At 34.3% G+C, this 19,192-nt stretch overlaps 3 protein-coding genes across 3 annotated transcripts; 1 reads left to right on the forward strand and 2 right to left on the reverse strand.

The window, feature by feature from the left end:
* Positions 1-805: 805 nt before the first annotated feature.
* On the reverse strand, positions 806-5,451 carry LOC115985916. Its single transcript, XM_031108805.1, has 3 exons — positions 5,364-5,451; positions 1,117-1,427; positions 806-1,004 (listed from the first exon to the last, which is right to left on the reverse strand). The coding sequence occupies exons 1-3, from the start codon at positions 5,449-5,451 to the stop codon at positions 834-836; spliced, it is 570 nt and encodes a 189-aa protein (XP_030964665.1). The 3' UTR covers positions 806-833.
* A 2,317-nt stretch (positions 5,452-7,768) lies between these two features.
* Positions 7,769-11,442, reverse strand: LOC115985917. Its single transcript, XM_031108807.1, has 4 exons — positions 9,155-11,442; positions 8,804-9,061; positions 8,606-8,720; positions 7,769-8,506 (listed from the first exon to the last, which is right to left on the reverse strand). Exons 1-4 carry the CDS (start codon positions 11,440-11,442, stop codon positions 7,769-7,771), a joined length of 3,399 nt encoding a protein of 1,132 aa, XP_030964667.1.
* Positions 11,443-15,224: 3,782 nt separating this feature from the next.
* On the forward strand, positions 15,225-16,016 carry LOC115984275 (probable RNA-dependent RNA polymerase 5). Its single transcript, XM_031107239.1, has 3 exons — positions 15,225-15,418; positions 15,619-15,778; positions 15,866-16,016. The coding sequence occupies exons 1-3, from the start codon at positions 15,358-15,360 to the stop codon at positions 15,957-15,959; spliced, it is 315 nt and encodes a 104-aa protein (XP_030963099.1). The 5' UTR covers positions 15,225-15,357; the 3' UTR covers positions 15,960-16,016.
* Positions 16,017-19,192: the final 3,176 nt, after the last annotated feature.

Genomic DNA, 19,192 nt, shown 5'->3' on the forward strand with positions numbered 1-19,192 from the left:
ATACCAAACCAAACTCTTGCTAACAAAATGGCAAACATAAATATTAATGAAATCACTAATCAAAAACAGGAAATATCACAAGAAATGTCTATTAACAATCATAAACATGCAAAAAAGCCAAGTCTTCCTTACCCTAACACTGTGCATATGATCAGTAAACTAGTTTCTTCAAACTCTTCAGATTCATCACACATAATAATTTTAATTCAACCAAACAATATGTACGGAAACTCGTTTGTGATTTTTTAATATTGATTATTTCTAAACCAAGAAGTTTATATTATTACAGTAATGAAATTGTGGATTGCTTAGTTTGGACCCTACGACAATGTTGGGCATTGCCACCATTACTGTCATCTCCATGCAAGCCCTTCCTCAATGCTAAACTCACGCCGACAAAATCTATTTTAATTTTCATGAATTCGAATCGACCATGTTCTTTCAAGAACAAAATAAATAAATAAATACAACTAGAATTTATTGATACCACCAATATGTCACAAGTTCAATTAAAATAGTAGAGCATTAAAACTGTGAATGTTGTTGCATAATGCATTTCTTACCATATTGTCAGCAGTTTGTGCAAAACTTATAGGCCCTGTCCTCGCTATATCCGTCTGAAACGAACGACTTCTCTTGTTCGTATCCGTTAATTCCTTTACACATTCCCGCCAACAAATTAAAACAAACAAATCAGTTAAAACACTGTACTCGGTATAGACATTTCTACATCATATGTATATTACCAGTAAAAGATAATAGAGCAAGAAAATAGTGCAACCTTCGTTTTGCCGGCAAACCAATAGTCAACTAGTGCGCGGTAGTCCTGCTCGTCAGCCCAAGATGGTTTTTTGAGATAAACATCTTCTATTAACGCATCTTTTGGGTAGCATTTTTTTTTTTAACTTACTCCTTCGATTCCTTCTCAACTCCCCTAACAAGTGCATTGCCCAGTTCATTTGATTTGCTGGTTTGATAATATCTGGGTCAATGATCCACTTTTTCTGAAATGCAAAAATTGAGTTAGCATAGTGCAATAATTCACCCTACTGAAAATGTCATTTAGCACATACACGACTATACATAACAATTAAAAGTAGCTTAATTTGATACAACCTCTATCTCTACCCAGGCGTCTTCTTTGCATTTACGGTCGACATGCGTCCAAGTAGCAGGCATAAGTGGGCAATAGTTGCGGCAGATGCATAAGGTGCCCAACCACCTTTTGAATGTTTGCCCGCTTTCCCCAACCGGTTGCATGCTCCCATTTAACCCACATACAAGTTTCTTGTTCGGTGGAAGAGCCCATATTCGCTGCATTAGCGTTATTCCACGTCTTTTATTTATATTATTGGATATTGGGGTTTCCCGAACTGCATCTTCTGCACGCCCATCATTGGATGGTGCGGTTTCTTGGACCAAATCGTCTGCATATAGTAAACCATTATTAGAGAGAATGAAATTTCAAAGTTCACAATTACAGAAAAGTCACTGTATATAGCTCAAGTGCTCAACTAACATGATATATGTGATCTTTGTAAATGTGGACATTTTGATACTTAAAGAAACTAATAATAACAAATAAGTCAACCATAATACCTATAATATTGGTAACACCATTACTGCCAGTGTCATGTACATGCACAGCCAAGTTGAATATCATTTCCAAAGCTCGTAAATCACATGAATATCATTATTACAGCTTGGGTAAAATAACCTCAAACAAAAACATAATACCCATCAAAAGAAATTAGAACTTTTACCTCAAATAAAGTGATGAAGATGCTTTGGGGTTCCTAAGTATTTTTGCAGTGATCTTGTTGAAAAAATGATGGTGAGGATTGATTGCTTTGGAGTGGAGGCCGGTGGGTGAGTGTGGAAGTGAGTGTGTGTGTGTGTGTGTTTAAGTAAAGATAAAAGAAAGAAAATGAAAGACCCTAATAGAGGCAGCCAGCCAATAGAAAGAAGAGAGGTGGGTGAAAATGAGTGATGGGGACTGGTGTTAGGTGGGGGGGACGTGCGAACTAAAAATCTGACTTGACCCCCTCTTTTCTTTTTGTTTTTTCTCTGATGACAAGGATGTTACACATCCACAGTGAACAGAATATGAGATAAAAGTAACTGTGCTAAATGGAGTTAGGAATATTAACCCAAACTCCAAAGAAGTTTAGTAAAATTTCCTTAAGGACACTCATTACCATTTTCCTTCTTAGTATTACTTGATTTTGCATGAAATGTGTGCCACTATATTTATTGAGTCCAATTTCATTGGAGTTTCTGTTCCTTAGAAATTCATTTACTTTTCCAAGGAACAAGTCCAATTCTATTAAATCGGGTCATCACCATTTTAGGCTTTGCTTTTTATTAATTGCTTAAAGAAGTGCACATTTGAAATCGATTTGGTCCCTAATTATGTCAAGTGGTGGTACTTAATTGGATCATTTCCCTAAATCTCACTTCTTGTAGAACCCATCGAGGAGAAGATTTAACAAATTCTGTCCTTACCCCCAAGTTTGCACAGCCAATTTGGTTCCATGCACAACCAAATATTTTCCATACCCTCAACAAATTGCAAGCTGGCCAAGTGCCAAAGAAAAAGCGATCTCCCATCCCACGCGACCTCACCATCTTTTACTAAAAAATAAGTAAGGCCTCCCATGCAAATCAAGTTTCCTAAATATTTTTCACACGTCTCTACCCTCTCCACAGAGAAACACCCAAACTCCCAGACACGCTACAAAAACTATCAAAACCCAGAAAATACACAAACAAAACCTTCTCACAAACCAAACCTGCAAGAATCCCTGAAACACCCAAATTCCCAGCCAAGAACACCATCAAAAATACCCAAAAACAATGCCCTTGCAATCCCAAATAGAACCATAAATATCCCTGTTTTAACCCATAAAATCAACCCCAAAATCGACAATCTCAACCCCCACTGAAAATAACCCAGCAAATCCTCCAAAACTCTCACTACAAATATCCTACAATAAGCCAAGAAAAATCCCACTGGAACTACAGCCAAAACCCCACTGTCAAACCCTTAACAATTCTCAGGAAGACCCAAAAATAGTCCCTGTAAACCCAACACTGAAAACTCCATCAGATACCAATAAAAATCCCTTCATAGAAACCAACCAGAAAACCCATTTGAAAACAGCATCAACAGAGCATAAAAAAAAAATGAAAGATAAACGGAGCAGAAGCATAAGCTAAATACCAAGACATGAAAGCAGAATACAAAGAAGGAAAGAAGAAATTCAAAAGCAGAGAACCATACAGAAAATTTTCTTGAAGTTTAAGGTCAACAAATTTTCTACTTTTGATGTTGGGCTTACTATTTTTTTCCCCTATATTTTAGATCAAATTGGTTTTTGTTGGGCTTTTTGCATTTAATGTTTAAAAATGCTAAGATATTGTCTAGATAATCATATTTAAGCTCATTTTATCTGTTGAATTTAAAAAAGTTTGGGATCAGGAGTTCAAAATTTTATTTCAAAGGGTCAACAAAATATTTTAAAAATATTATACATAAGGTAATGTCCCCCCAACATTAATTCTGTTCTTCTGTTTAGATCTAAATATATCCATCATCAAATTAAAAACTGATTTATATACTGTGCGAACTGCACATTTTTACAAGGGAAAAGTGTGTTTTTTTTTTTTTTCTTAGAAACAGAAGGGAAAAGTTAATTAAAATGCAGTAAGAGCAGTAGTTTAAAATATATTTTCAGAAATTTTTTCTGATAAAATGAAAAATAAAATTAAGAGGTTTCTCAAGCTTAGTGAGGGAAGAGGGAGATTTGTATTTGTATTTGGAGTTAATGAAACAAGAATTGTGTTAGGAAGTCTAAAATTTGCTACAGCACATCAACTCATTTACATATGCTTATAGGTTTTATTAGCTTGTTGAAAAACATTATAACGAACATAATTATGGAATAGTTTTTTAAGCGTATGACAGTTGATTTCTGATGTGCACTCTGCACAAATATTGCACTTTAATTTTTGATAATCAGCACAAGTCTTACACTGATACGTACAAAATCAATTATTAAAACACTGGAAACTTCAGAAAATGGCAAGGTAAAATAAATAATAGAATTCACTTACCAAAATTTGTTCATTCCACCAACCTAGGAGTAATGCATCTACAAAATTTGGTGATAAGTAAGAAATAGTATAGCATCACAAAAAATGGTCTAAACCTTTTGGTTTTTGTTTTATTTTTTTGGAATATGATAGTATGGATTAGAATCCTCTGTCATTTGCTTTAAATTTGTTGGCTTTTATATGTAATTGGAGGAGACTCCACCCTGTGTACAAAGCTTAATGCCTCAAATGTACAGTTGTTTGTAATAATTAATGAATTTCTATTTTTTATATATATATATATATATATATATTTATAGTTGACCCTATATCTTCTTCTTGTGGAGATGTACAACTGAGCTAAGCTATCTTAGTTGTCTGCTTCTTTGCTTTGAGTCTCCTCAATTAAAAATGAAAGGTTCAATTGTCTTCATTTTCATGGGAGAGTATTGGCAGGTGTTTAAGGCTATAAGGTAGGTTCTCTTCTCATGCCAATATAAGTTTGTGGTTGCTGCCAGAAACTATGCTTTAGGTTGTTTGGAATACTAATGTTATAATCCAAGAATTGAATAGTTGGGTCATGACTGGAAACTACATTTGTTAATGTGGAACTTCAACATAGTAGTTCCAGCATAGATGTCTTTCATCTGTTTTTGAACACTTAATGAATTAAATTTGACAGTGATCCTTTGTTAGGCAATAGAACTCATGGTTGTTGATGCTCTGTTAAAAGCAAATGATTTTCTTCAAATTGCATAACCAATTCATCAACCAGTAGAATTTTGGACGGTTTGAACTTTACACATTACCATCAAACTTCTACGTTTTACTTTACAGCACTGACATAGTTTCTCTGAAAGTGCAGTTAGATGACTCAATCTTAAAAATCATTGAAATTTCTAATGCACAAGAGCGCAACGAAGAGGTAGTAATGTTTGAAATTCTTCATGTCTCAAAATCTTTAACTTCTCCTCTTGAATTATTTTTTATTAAAAAAAAAAAAGGAACTTTAGTGAACCAACAGAGATAAAAAATTGTTAATCTTATTTATACATTTTAAATTTTTGGATCATTGTCTGAATTTTAATTCATTCAATTAGTAAATTTCATTTTACTTTAATAATTAAAGTATGTATCAAGTCAAAACTACTAAAAAAATTGAAACCATATAAACATAAGGTTAAAGATATAGGTGGCTAGAGTTTAGTCATTAACAGCAAACATAAAAGTGTTACCCTAAGAATAATTTACACTGTACGAATAACTACCTGCAGAAGGCGGCTGTGTCTCATCATCATCTCCTTCCTCCCATCTTGCGTGCTCAGCATCATAGGCGGCCCTTAACTCCTCCTGCATGATGTCTCGTGAGTGTGATGAACCTTGGCCAACTTGCACAATTGTCAATGGATGGTCCCTCTCCATTCCTGCAGCAAACGACCAAAAAATTAGTTACAACAGTAATAAATATCAAATGTTACATTTGAAGATATGTAAACTACCTGTGGGTTGTGACCCAGCATCACTAGTATGGGCGGCTTGCAGCTCCTCCCCTCTCTGTCGTGAACTCGAGGGTCCTTCGCCGACGTCTACAAGTGGCAATCGGCGTTTCTTACCCATTCCTGCGTCTAACAACTTTAGAAAACAAAAAAACTGTTAATTATAGACAACAATCAATTGCATAACATGTAAGTGAAACATTTTTGGGTTCTGACACCCTTTACAATAGTTCAACCATATACACGTTGTGTGCACCAAGATAGGCAGAAGAAAACTTTATATTAAATGTCGCAATTTTTGTTAGAATTGAGCTGGGTGAGGACCTATGGTAATTAAGATCATGAAGGTAAGATATTAAAGATGATTTTAAAACCCCCATAAATGAACCAATAAAAAGCTAGACTTAGGTATATTTACAATCTGCTACAAGTCATGTAAATTCAAAATAAGAAAAAGAAAAAGAAAAATTTTAATTTGCTTTTGACGTCTATGTTTTTAATGACACCTTTTTTGTGTTGGTGGGTTTAGACAGTTGGCTTGTACTGCATGTTATAAGCAACTGAGGTACAAAAAATCAAGTGGTTTGACATATGATAAATGGGTTTTCAATTTTAATGATGTTTGGGAAGAAAGAAAGGTTTCTCTCTTCTTCTCTAGTCTCCACCCACTGTGGTTCCATCATCTGCTGTAGGGTCTGTCTGTCTTCTATCTGTATGTATGCAGCTTATGTCTTTGGTTAGAATGTCCCTTTCTATAGGGGTTTCAACTTTCAAAAATATCTAATAATAAGATATTCAGGACTCGTTCAGCTATAGGATGAGTACTATCCACCATCAGACTTGGAGAAAGGGTGGAATGTTTCATGCAACATAATTGGGGTAATGACTTAATGAAGGACACAATAAAATGGGCCCATAAATATCAAAGGACAAGTTAAGCCCTGTTATGTAGCAACAATAATGAGGCTATTATTATAAAAATTTTGTAATTTAACTTACATTTCTTGATATTCCTAACAAATACGTTCATAATTCAAATCTCTTTTTAGCTATCAAATTATCAAAAAGAAAAAAGAGTCTAGAGACATGACGTTTCTATTAATATCACCACAACTTTAAAGTGATGAATTAATGTAAAAATAATTGTTTAATATTTACCTTCAATCATCATAATAGTGCACGGTAGTCTTGTATAAAAATTACTTTAAAATATGAGGTTATGTTTTTAAATTTTTATTTTTTACAATGTCCCCACCAAATGATATACACATTAAACATGAGTCCTCAAAAATAAATTAATATAAATATCTTGACAGATAAAATGCTGTTAAAGCCATGATATGACAGTGTATCAAAGTGAAAATAAAAACATAATTAGTCATGGATTGGAAGAGCTTGCTTAAAATCCTTTGCTTCTATAGTATCCTATGACTTTGAAGCTTAACAGCTATGACACCAATAGCAAAATATAATTTCTTGGTAAATGCCATATCTCTTTTGTTATGATCACATGATAACATATTAGTCTTTCCATAATCAGAAAATCAATAACACAAACCCATATGTTTGGATGGATTAAAGTTGACCACGACTTGTACACTGATTATAAGCCAGCAGGCCCAGCACTAACTAAATTAATCAATGAACTAATTAAAAGGGTTAAATATGAGCTTAATGGGGTGAACCAAACTTTCACTTACAAATCAACCTATGGTATGACCTAAGCCTAGTTTTGGAATACTAGTTTCGATCCTAACCATACCTATTTCTTAACATGATAGTTGGTTCGAATCTATATGGTATGATATAAACCTAGTTTCGGAATAATGGTTTCAATCCTAGCCATATCAATATTTGGGTAAAATAACTTATTTTAATATCTAACAATATATACACTACCCTATCCAAGTTTAAGAGCTTCTCTTTGCCAAACACTACAACCACAACGAAAAGAAACCCTAACACCACACGATCATATATCCAAGTTCATAAGAAATGAATTTCAAATCCAATAGCGAAGAGGGGAAGGAATTGGATACATCATAAGTAAAAATTAAAGGAATTAACAATATTAAGAGGAATTAACAAATTCAACAAATATTACACAGAGGCATTCCAACTAATTCATGAATGAATACGTTCTCATTAACAACTGTAACATCCAAACACATAATACACTACTCATCCTCGGTGTACTCATCCTTGTTGTCATCTTCATTGTCAGACTCATCGTCAATAAACTCATCTTCATTGTTTACTCCATGAAGATCTCTTTCAGCAATGATGGAGGCATCAATTGTCATTCCCTCTAGATCATCCCGAGCCCAACGAAGGTTGTCACTCACAACCTCATGACTACTTAAGTTATAGGGAACATTTTCAGAAAAACTATATATATCATCCTCCTCACGTTGGGGACCAACACCAGCATCAAACACGTCCCTAGCTTTAGTTTTGACAACAGCATACCAATCCTTGTGCCTTTTATCTTCCACATAAAAAACTTGTGTAGCTTGAGATGCCAAGACGTATGGTTCATCCATCATTTTATCCCCACCATGTATGAAGTATGTAAAGTTTACCATAGGAAACCCAAATTCATCAGTCCTATATCCTCTCCTATGTTGGTCATGAACCCATTTACACTTGAATAACACATGTTTGATTTTGTCAGAATAATTCAACTCAATTATATCACTTAAAATACCATAGTAAGTATTGCCCCCATCAGTAGCCACACTAACTCCACTATTCTGCGTTTTCCTATTTCCCTCATCATTTACACTCCTAAATTTTAAGCCATTTATTACATAATGCTTGAACCGCTTTACATAAATATACGGCCATTTGGACAATGCAACAAGGGTATCACTAACTCCCTCCCTTTCCTTCTCAGCATCAGTGAGGGACATCACCTAACATCAGTTGGCCAAAATAAAATAATTCATATCAGTACAGTTAATCATAGTTGAGACAGTGTTACAAGTTTAATAAGTTGAAAATGTCATACGTACGTGACCCCCAAACCATGTACAAAACTTCTCCATGTGATGCTTATATATAATGGTATCGGAAACGTTACGATTGTGGCCTTTTCGAAGTTCATCCTCTATCAATCTTTTGTGCATCCTGTGCAGGCAATTGTATTAGGGTTAATAGACCTTACGTACATTGGATTGACGTGCAATTATATTTGTATATGTAATACTTACTCACGAAAGCGGTTGATGTTTTCAGAATTGAATAAAACGTAGCGATGGGCTTGGGTCCACTCTTTATTGTCTAGTGTCATGATCGAAACCACCCCCGTTGACTCCTCAATCATCCTGGTGGGTCGATTGAATATAGTTTCCACTCCTTCCATATACCGTGAACAGAATGTTAAGCACTCCTCTACTATGTATCCTTCAGCAATAGACCCTTCCGGAGCAGCTCTATTTCGTACGTAAGACTTAAGACGTGAGAGGTACCTATAAAGGAATGATAAGATTAATGATTGGCAATGGTAATTCGAACACGCACATGAAACTGGACGTTGATCAATAATATTACACACATCTTACCTCTCAATGGGATACATCCAACGGTAGTGCACTGGACCACCAATCTTAGCTTCAGCAGCTAAGTGCATGACCAAATGTACCATCACTGTAAAGAAGGATGGAGGAAATATCTTTTCCAATTCACACAATGTCACTGCAATCTCTGCCTCACTAGTCACAATATCTGAAACCGTAAGGGTTTTGGAACAAATTTGTCTAAAGAAGCAAGCTAACTTTATCAAAGGCCTACTAACATGAGATGGCAAAGACCCACGTAATGCTATGGGAAAAAGTTGCTGCATCAATATGTGATTATCATGACTCTTCAAACCAGAAATCTTGCGTTCTTTCATATTCACACGGCGTGAGATATTGGAAGCATACCCATCGGGCACTGTTACATCCTTCAAAACTTGCAAGAAACCATCTATCTCCGATGAAGTCATATGAAAACATGCAGCCGGTATGGTATACTGATCATCACTTTTTCGTTGTAGGTGGAGTTCACTCCTTATCCCCATGTCCGCCAAGTCAAGGCGTGCCTTGTAATTATCCTTCGTTTTATCCTTCAAGTTCAACAGTGTGCTTAGTATATTGTCCGTCACATTCTTCTCTATATGCATCACATCAAGATTGTGTCGCAACTTGTGATCCTCCCAATAAGGCAAGGTAAAAAATATACTCCTTTTCTTCCAACCACTCTGGTCTGCCTCCCTTCTCTTCCTTTTTTTGTAAGCAAGTTGACATTTCCTACCCAGACAACGTCCAAGTAAATGTTCAGTTTCCACAATAATGTCAGATGTGACTGGTGGTTCAGGAGCCAATCGAGTATCAATGGATCCATCAAATGACATACCATCTTTGCGGAAATCATGGTCAACATCCAACCATCGCCGATGTCCCATGTAACAGAATTTGCGACCATTTCTCAAATATCGAGACTCGGTCGTCATGGCACAAGAAGGACACGCCAACTCACCTTTGGTACTCCAACCCGACAAATCTGCGTATGCAGGAAAATCATTTATGGTCCACATCAATGCTGCACGCAATTGGAATACTTCTTTTGAAGATGCATCGTATGCTTGTACTCCAACATCCCATAACTCCCTTAGTTCTTCTACTAACGGTTCCAAGTACACATCTATAGCAATCCCTGGCGAGGTAGGACCAGGAATAACTAATGATAGAATCAAAGATGACCGTTTCATGCACAGCCAAGGTGGGAGATTGTACGGGACCAACATGACAGGCCACGTACTGTGACTAGTACTCATAATTCCGAAGGGGTTGAACCCGTCCGCAGCTAATCCAAGTCTGAGATTACGAGGGTCAGATGAGAAGTGTAAATGCTTACTGTCAAACATTTTCCATGCATCTGAGTCAGCAGGATGCCGCATTACCCCATCATCAGTACGACCATTAACATGCCATTTCATAGAACTAGCCAGATCGGGTGACAGAAATAGTCGCTGCAATCTTGGCTTTAAGGGGAACCACCGTAGGATCTTCGCAGCTTTCTTCTTCCCCTTACTGGATGAAGCATGCTTACTAGCAACAGATGCCTCATTTGTTTTCCACCTTGAAGCTTTACAACAAGGACACGCTTCGAGGTTACCATTTTGCTTCCAAAACAGCATACAATCATTGGGACAAGCATGGATCTTCTCATAACCCAAACCCAAGTCTCGAACTATCTTCTTAGCCTCATAATGGTCCTTTGGCAACTTAGCGTCTGAAGGAAGCATATCCATCAGGACTTGAAGCAACAGAGTAAATGACTTATTTGTCCAACCACACAAAGTCTTCAACTGGAACAACACGACAATGGCTGAGAAAATGCTAAATTTTGTACAACCTTCATATAAAGGTTTGTCTACATCATCTACCATCTTGTAAAACTTCTTGGCGTCATCATTCGGACCTTCACCCGGACATTGCGCAGTTGGACCTTCTTCCATTGGTTCGGGTGGGATTTCATGCGGGGGGCACAAATCGTGCAACATCCCATGGAAATCACCATATGGATTTTGGGTTTCTTGCACATGAGAGCTCCCACATTCGGTAGCTAGCGTAGCAGCCGCCGATTCACCATGAAATTTCCAAAGTTTGTAATTTTTAAGCATCCCCGAACCCCAACAGTGCTCACGTACCACATTTAGCGGTTGTATAAGCAAATTCACACATTTCACACAAGGACATAAGATCTTCCCATTGCGGGCGGATGGAGCAGCAAATTCCACGAATTGGTTTACACCTTCAAAATATTCCCTTGTACCCCTCCGCTTCTCCATCCAACTTTTGTCCATTGCGATACAATATTTACGGAATGTTACCTACACCAAGATTTGTTACTACAAAGATACTAATTATTATAATTACATTCATTTTTCATTTGTTAAGAACAGACATACCCAAGTATGCGGCTATTTTCTTGGAACATATAACACTTGTCCTAGACTAACTCAATGTGATAAGTTGTAAAAGTAGTTAAGCATAAGTGTTTACAAAATATGAAAACAAATACGAAATTCATGTCATTGTAATAATTATGAAAAACTTAATAATTATTAAGTCTATAATACCATGATGCTCAATTACTTGGGTCATTGGTCAAAAGTGAGTTCAAAACATTTGTCAGATAGGTTTAAGATTTGGTGTGATTCAAGTTTATAGTTGTTTTGTTGAGGTTTTTATTTTTATTTTTTTTGTTTTTAGGAAAAAAAATTACATTAGTATTTCCATGTGTAGCAATTTAGCATATGGGACCCTCTATGATAGTGGGTTTTGTTTGCATTAATAATGATTGCAAACTTGCAACTGTTAAGACTTAATTTTACATGAATTAAATTTTTACTGTTGGGCGATTCCTTGAGTATGAAAGTCGATACAAGATTAATACTACAAGATTTGAATATCATAATATTATAAGTATTAATTAATTTTTTGTCGAACTCGCCTATATTTGCTTCTACGAAAAACAAAGACGCCTATAATCTCTCTTGGTCTGCCATAATTTTATTTTGTTGTTCTTTTGGACAGTCAGAACATGTTTTGAATAATAAATTGTTGGAATAAAAAAAAAAAAAAAAAAACAAGCGTTTTTTTCTACTTGAGTGCATGGTTGGTAAAGAAATATGTTGTTTGCTTTGCAAGATAAATATTTCCCCTTTTTTATTGATTTCCTAGACTCTTGTAATTTTTGTATTTGATTTCTTTTCCCTTGTACACTCCCTGTGCACTAGGGTGTCCCCTTTTTTATCAATATATCTTTTACTTATCAAAAAAAAAAAGAAATACAGGTTTTTTTTTTTTATATCTTTTTTATAAATGGTCTATTTATAATTTTGTTGAATGAGCAAAAAATTTCAAGATATGATTTTGAAATTTCTATTAAGGAGTCCATCAATTTATGTTTTTTTTTTCTTGCAAGTAATTATTATTATTATTATTATTATTATTATTATTATTATAATTGATTTTGTATTGTCTTAGTATAAAATGTTTAAATTTTAAGTTTCCATGTGTCTTTTGTAACAAGAAAAGAAGGTATATTCTTGATGATGATGAGTTGTTCTATTTAATGATCTTTTGTTGTATACTTGCTTCTCATAGTGCTTATGACAAGTGGCTGTCTTGGATATTGCATGATAGTGCTAATGCTTTTAGATGGATTTCATCCTTCTCAATTTTGGGCTTTTCTAGGTTTTGTATGTAATTATATTCTTAAAATCTTAGTTAATCTACTTTGGGCTCTTCCCTCTCCAATCTCCTCTCTTTGATCACCTTGCTCTCCCTTGCGTCAAAAAGTTGAAAAGGGTCCTATAGGTTGTCTACGCGGGGCTGGCTAACAGGGGCGAAGGTTGTGGAAGGGAGGGGCCCAACTATTAATAACATAAAATATACCTACAAAAACAAAAAAAAATTTTGGGCCAGGGGAGGGTTCGATCCCCCTACTAGGTCCATCCCTGACATAAAATCATGTACTTTAACAACAAAAGACAACTAAATATCCAGAGAAAATTCAGACCTCCCAAACAAAATAAAAATCATTCCATCAGCATACTATTTAGTGACATGAAGTTGCAAAATATTTCTCTTTGTACGGGAAATAAGCATAAATTATGGTTCAGCTTCAACCTGGTAGCGAATGTCAGTTTTTGATGCCCAGTCTAGATGAAATTTTCACACGGCTTGTTTACTGTTTGCACCTGAAATTAAGAAATAATTGATATTAAAGAACATGAAAAGTTTCATATAAGAAGTTGTAACTGTGGCATATATAATGAGACTTATATAACTGTAACTTGGTTTGCGTATGTTAGAAACTTATATGCATATGCCACTATGAATCATGTCAAAGCATTTTCTCCTTACTCTGCGAAAAAAACACTGCTGCAAAGAATTTTTAAATTTCCTGGGTAAACCAAAAGGTCATATTAACAATCCAAAAATTAATGAATTTTAATGTATGGCTGGCCAGTTAGAGTTCTTATAAATTTCAGCAGCATCAACATCTGCTGAGATAGACTATTTGCATGACTCCATGATTTTGTGCTGCATAGAAACCTCTAAATTTATAAAATCATTTATTCAGACGCTTCCTTGCATATTTCAGAATTTCAATGATTAAGTCCTGCCACGATTATTATTATGTATATATTTGTACTCAAAAGAATCGGAAAAGGTCAAAGAATGAACGTCTTTGATTTTAGATACATCACTACCAAAGATCAACTCCATCTACGTAGGTATTACCCAAATTACATGTCCAAAAGCTATCAGAATTCAACGAAGAATTACAAATAAAATAAAATATGGGCAGAAGCATACCTTTAGTATATCATAACAGCACCAGAAATGTGCTTTTCAATTTATCTTCGCAGAACGCTACACTGAAGCAGCCAGCCGGAACTGATTATTAACCATACCACCTATAGTTATGATGCAAATGAGTTTAGAAAATTGAAAATGAGAAAAGACAATAGGAGAAGAAAACCAAATAATAAAATATAAAGAAAAGTAATATTTGTATTGGTAAGTCACTTATGCAGCCAATGACTTTTGACTTAAGGCTCAATGCCAAGAGAGCACAATAATTACACTTTGAAAGTCACATATGCAGCCAATGACTTTTGGCTTAAGGCTCAATGCCTAGAGAGCACAATAATTACACTTTGAAAGCAGTGACTGTGTGAGCTTCATCTTCATCTATTAAAAACTAGGTGGAAATTAAATTATTGGAAAAATATATCCAAATCAAATTAATTTATGTTGATAAAAACGGATAAATCATGATCACTTTTAGTTTTTGATAATCAAAGTAGTATTATGCATAGCAGCTCATTTTCCTTTCTTTTATACAATCGGTAATGAGACCTGACAATCCTTGAGGGAATCATATATGTGCATTAGATGATGAAACAAAGATGTATAGTGATTAACAAAGCGGTAATAGTAGACATATGGAAAAACTACAAAGTATTGAGACTTGTTGATGTAGTCAACCACTGCACTATTGATTTCAGCTTCTGTAGCCGCTTTGCTTATTGATCAGATCGACCAGCTTGAGCCTAAAGCTTCTAAGTTATTCTTTCAGAGTAGTCTTTTGTACTTCCTCAAACCTCTCTTTCTAGCTTAAAATCTATTACATAATAATTGAAAATCTAGAAAATCCTTGATTATGCCAGGCTTTAGCTACCAGTACATTCACAATTGTATCAAGAAGAATAGGACTATTATCAGTATTGAGTAGACACCCCATTTGTATCAATCAATGAATTAGGATCCTGGCTTTTTTCAAATTCCCAGTATATGTTTATGTTTGTCTTTATCATGCCATTCAAAATAGCGTTTTTAAATGGTAGGAATGTCATTTCTCCATATTTTAACGTATATATAAGTTTGTGAAAGTAATGCGACAACTAATTCCAGTAGTAGATGATGATGTATACCAAAATAGTGTTGTAAAATAATAGCACTTTCATCAATGAAAATAGAAAAACCTTATTCTCCCATCAAAAAAAAAAAAAAAAAAAAAACCTTATTCTAATATTTGGGTTGTTAATTAAGCATGGAAGTGTAACTATTTTCAGGGCCCATATTTGCACAAAACAAAAACTCACCTACAAAGAGTTTTAGGAGATGAGAATGTTTTGGTTGTCAAGTTTGCTGAAGAGGTGGCAGACAGGAGACAACTGGATATTTCCTGGGATTCTTATTCCATGTACAATAAGATTGCAAGCGAAGGGATCGATGTTGGTTTCTATCGCTATCGGTTTTTTGGTAAGCCTTTCTTTAATGCTGTTAGAGAGACGAACTTTTAAAATTTTGGTTTGTTTTTGTTTTATTGCAGTTACTTCTCATTGTTATTCCAACTGTACTATAGATCTGAAGCAGTCAAGTCAGGATGTGTCCTTGATACCTTTTCAATTTTGACTTTTTAAAAGATCTAGTGTAATTGATGTTTTCTTTATATTGATTAGTGTTTAAGGATGGAGGCAAAGAAGAAAAGAAAAAAGACCCAACTTCTTCATCTGTCAAGTGTTTTTTCATTCGTAAGGAGTCAATTGGAATGATTTATGAAGCAAGGTCTTTATTCATGCATGCACATCGATTGCCTAGTGTGGCCAATTATATGGCTAGGTATGTTGACAATCCAAAGAGTCTTTTGAGAGCCATATCTAAGAATTTTTCGTAATGATTTGAAAGTTACTTTTACTGTGAAGTCAGGTTTTCTCTTATCTTGTCCAAGACCACAAAGCTAGAAGTTGATTTAGCATCTGTTAATATCCAAAGAATTGAAGATGTACTTTGCACGGTATGATCTTAGAATTATCTTTTCAATGAAATTTCTTGTCCTCCATGAATCTGGTTAAATTCAAATTTTTTTCTTATCCATTTCTCTTCAATATGCATTTTTTCCCTTTTTCCCACTTGAGCTTTGCATAAATTAATTTAACAAGTCATGTCAAATCACAATCAGTCAATCACAAACACTCATTCTAATTTAAACTCTTCAATGCGATAAGAAAAGCAAATAGAGGATAAGCCTTAGACGTCTTGTAATTAATAGCAATCTCATCTGCAAATAAACAAGCCAATGGGTTTTTTTTTTTTTTTAATTTTTTTTTTTTTTTGTGTGTGGGTGTGTGTCGAGATTTTGAACGTGTTAAATTTGACTGGAAAATAAAAGTAAAAAATGTTTAAGCTTAAGCTCAAGCTTGAACCAAGCATAAAAAATAATGTTTGAACTTAACATCGTCAAAAAGTTAAAAAGTTTGAGCTTGACTTGATTTATTAATCAAATCGAGTTCGAGTAATATATCAAGTTTTTGAGTTCAAGATCTAATATAAATATATTATCAAGCTTATTTAATTTGGACAAATGGTCCCAACTCTCCCTACAAAGGATTAGTAAAATATGATTTTATTTTTCAAGCTCATATCAAGCTTATTACTAAGCACATAACTAAGCTTAACTTGTTTTTTATCAAGCCTTATTGTTCACAATTCTGTTCATGAATATTTTGCTTGAGCTCGGCTTATTTAATATACAAACCTAAAACTTAGACTTAAGCTTGGCTTGTTTATAAACAAACAAGCATGAACGAACTTTTTATTAAGTCAAGCTCAAATTGTTTATGAATGACTTGGTTTGTTGCTTGAGTTTGAATCATGACCCTACGTCCAACAGTTTAGAGCTGCAAACAAGTTAAATAGTTGAGTAAGCTTTATACTTTCTTAGGCTTTGTTTGTTAAAAATTAAATGAGCTTGAGCTCGGATCAAGCTTATGTTGAACTTTTAAACCTAAGTTTGATTTCTACTTAATATAAGTCTGTTAAGCTAGCTTGACAAGTTTACAAATTTGATAAAACGTACCACTTGAGCACCAAGTAACCAAACATTTCTTCTCCAAAAAAAAAAAAAAAGAAAAGAAAAAGAAACCAAACATTCTGGACACAATGATAAGTAATGGCCCAAAGGGGTATGCAATTATGCAAACTGAGCATAATTAAAAGCCAAATTAAACATAAAAATTGAATTAAGAAAACCAAACTATTATAGTTGAAGCTTAACAAGAATATATCAATACTTTTTAGATATATTTTTGTAATATCAAGTTGCTTATGAGCCTAGATGATCACCACCCTTGTTTATAAATTAGTTTACAAATTTTATTTTTGTAAGCCTGAACAACACACTGTTTGCCTTGTTCAAGCTTGACTCATTTAGCCTTTAAATCCAGTCTGAGTCTGTTTGATTGGTAATTAAATAAAGAGCAAGACTTAGATACAATATTTAGGTGTTGTTCTTTAGGTTCACTTTTTAAAATCCTGCTATGTGGATTTTTTCTTATGCGATGGAATTGTATTTTTTAGTTAAATAGTCACATAACTAAATCTTAAAAAGGGAACCTAAGGAACAGCACCTAAAGTACTATACCTAAGTTTTGTCCTTAAATAAATAAACATATATAAACAAGTGTTTAGAACTTCCCTTCATATCTCTATCACACAATATTTCATGTTCCTTATTTTATTTATGAATTATGAGCCTTGTTGAGGAATTAGCACGCATTTTTACTTAAACCTAAGAGAGGTGAGCTGTTTCTTGCTCGAGCTTAAGTCATTAAAATTAAACAAACCTTAAAATCAAGCATAAGCTTGTTTATTTAATAAACTAACAAAATAAACTAGTTTTTATCGAGTTGAACTTCAATTACTTATAAACAATTTGGTTCATATATTTGTAGGTATAAAAGAGTTCTTGGCTTCCACTACTTTTCCTTACCACATTATTAACTTTTCCTTCTCTATCACACAATCTCACAAATTCCTTGATATGATGTATTGTCAAAATCAAAGAGTAAAGAGCCATTTAAATTATTTTTCGTGAGTGGTATTTTATTTTCTAAATATGTATTTTGGGAAGAATATATTGTACAGAATATTGCAAATATTGTTAGAATTGAATTTTGTTTTTCCCTACTATTTTGACCATACCAAATTGCCAATTGGGTCGATTCAAAATTCATCGAACTGTGCTTTTATGGAACGGAGTAATTATTGTAATTATCACGTGAACCATCATGAATTCATGATATTTAGCAAAGACCGTTTATGGGAACACAACTGTATTAGGCTGAACCATGAATAATAGTTTGGAGAGAGAGAGAGTCATATTTACAAAAGGGTTGTGCATATTTTAATGGAAGAAACCTCTCCATCTTTGTGAAATCTTTTTGGGTTTTTAATTAGCTGGGAAATCTAGCATTCTTAACTCTTACTTCTTTGTTTCTTTCCCATCAAATTGACAGTTTTCTCTCATTTCAATTTTAACTCTTTATTTTTTGTTTTTTGAATAGATTAAGAAGGACTATATTTCCTCTTTAAAAAAGAACTTTTTTTGTTTTGTTTTGTTTTTGAGACTCAGTAAACTGGATCCATGGGATGGGGTGAAAGATAATTGCATGTTTTTTGAGTCAAGTCACACACTTTAATTGAGTCATGTCACACACACACAATATTGATTGTGTCATGGGCCAATCAATTATTCAATATAGCCTCTATACTGCCCCAAAAGGCAGGCGATTGTTCTGTTCATTTCATTCTAGTGTCTTCCATACATTTTTTTTTTTTTTTTATATTCCCAAGCATGCATGTCCAATTCCAAAAACTCCAAAACCCATTCATGCTCATGCATATAGCAAAGCAAATTAGCAGATATAAACATAATAATAAACCCATCCCAAACACAAAGAAAGAGAGAGATAGACTTTGAATTAAGGTATTGAAAAATAAAAAATGCCCTATAATCAAGTTGAAGACCAAAGTGCAAAGCCAAGTTGAGGAATCCCAAAGTCCCCCAGCAAAGGTGCAGCACAAAAGGCAAAGGCCAAAGGCAAAACGAAATGATTACTTGAATGAGGTTGGGACCCACCCGATAATCTTTCCTTTCCAAGTCTCTCAATTTTTTGACTTGGGATTGGGTCCCACCTTGGCCACCATTGTCTTTATGGATTGAATGATAAAAAGAGCACCTCACGTGGAGTCTGA

The sequence above is a fragment of the Quercus lobata genome, chromosome 4 (assembly GCF_001633185.2).
Source record: "Quercus lobata isolate SW786 chromosome 4, ValleyOak3.0 Primary Assembly, whole genome shotgun sequence".
Classification (NCBI taxonomy): domain Eukaryota; kingdom Viridiplantae; phylum Streptophyta; class Magnoliopsida; order Fagales; family Fagaceae; genus Quercus; species Quercus lobata.

What these genes read in the sequence shown, in the direction of transcription:
- LOC115985917 (XM_031108807.1), bottom strand. Translation starts at nt 11,442, where the DNA reads ATGGACAAAAGTTGGATGGAGAAGCGGAGGGGTACAAGGGAATATTTT. An exon ending in TGGATGTATCCCATTGAGAG is followed by an intron (nt 9,062 to 9,154) that starts GTAAGATGTGTG and finishes ATTCCTTTATAG; the next exon opens with GTACCTCTCACGTCTTAAGT. An exon ending in GTACATGGTTTGGGGGTCAC is followed by an intron (nt 8,507 to 8,605) that starts GTACGTATGACA and finishes AACTGATGTTAG; the next exon opens with GTGATGTCCCTCACTGATGC.
- LOC115985916 (XM_031108805.1), bottom strand. Translation starts at nt 5,451, where the DNA reads ATGCAGGAGGAGTTAAGGGCCGCCTATGATGCTGAGCACGCAAGATGG. An exon ending in GACACAGCCGCCTTCTGCAG is followed by an intron (nt 1,428 to 5,363) that starts GTAGTTATTCGT and finishes TACTATATGCAG; the next exon opens with ACGATTTGGTCCAAGAAACC. An exon ending in ACGCCTGGGTAGAGATAGAG is followed by an intron (nt 1,005 to 1,116) that starts GTTGTATCAAAT and finishes TTTGCATTTCAG; the next exon opens with AAAAAGTGGATCATTGACCC.
- LOC115984275 (XM_031107239.1), top strand. Translation starts at nt 15,358, where the DNA reads ATGTACAATAAGATTGCAAGCGAAGGGATCGATGTTGGTTTCTATCGC. An exon ending in CTATCGCTATCGGTTTTTTG is followed by an intron (nt 15,419 to 15,618) that starts GTAAGCCTTTCT and finishes TATATTGATTAG; the next exon opens with TGTTTAAGGATGGAGGCAAA. An exon ending in GTGGCCAATTATATGGCTAG is followed by an intron (nt 15,779 to 15,865) that starts GTATGTTGACAA and finishes CTGTGAAGTCAG; the next exon opens with GTTTTCTCTTATCTTGTCCA.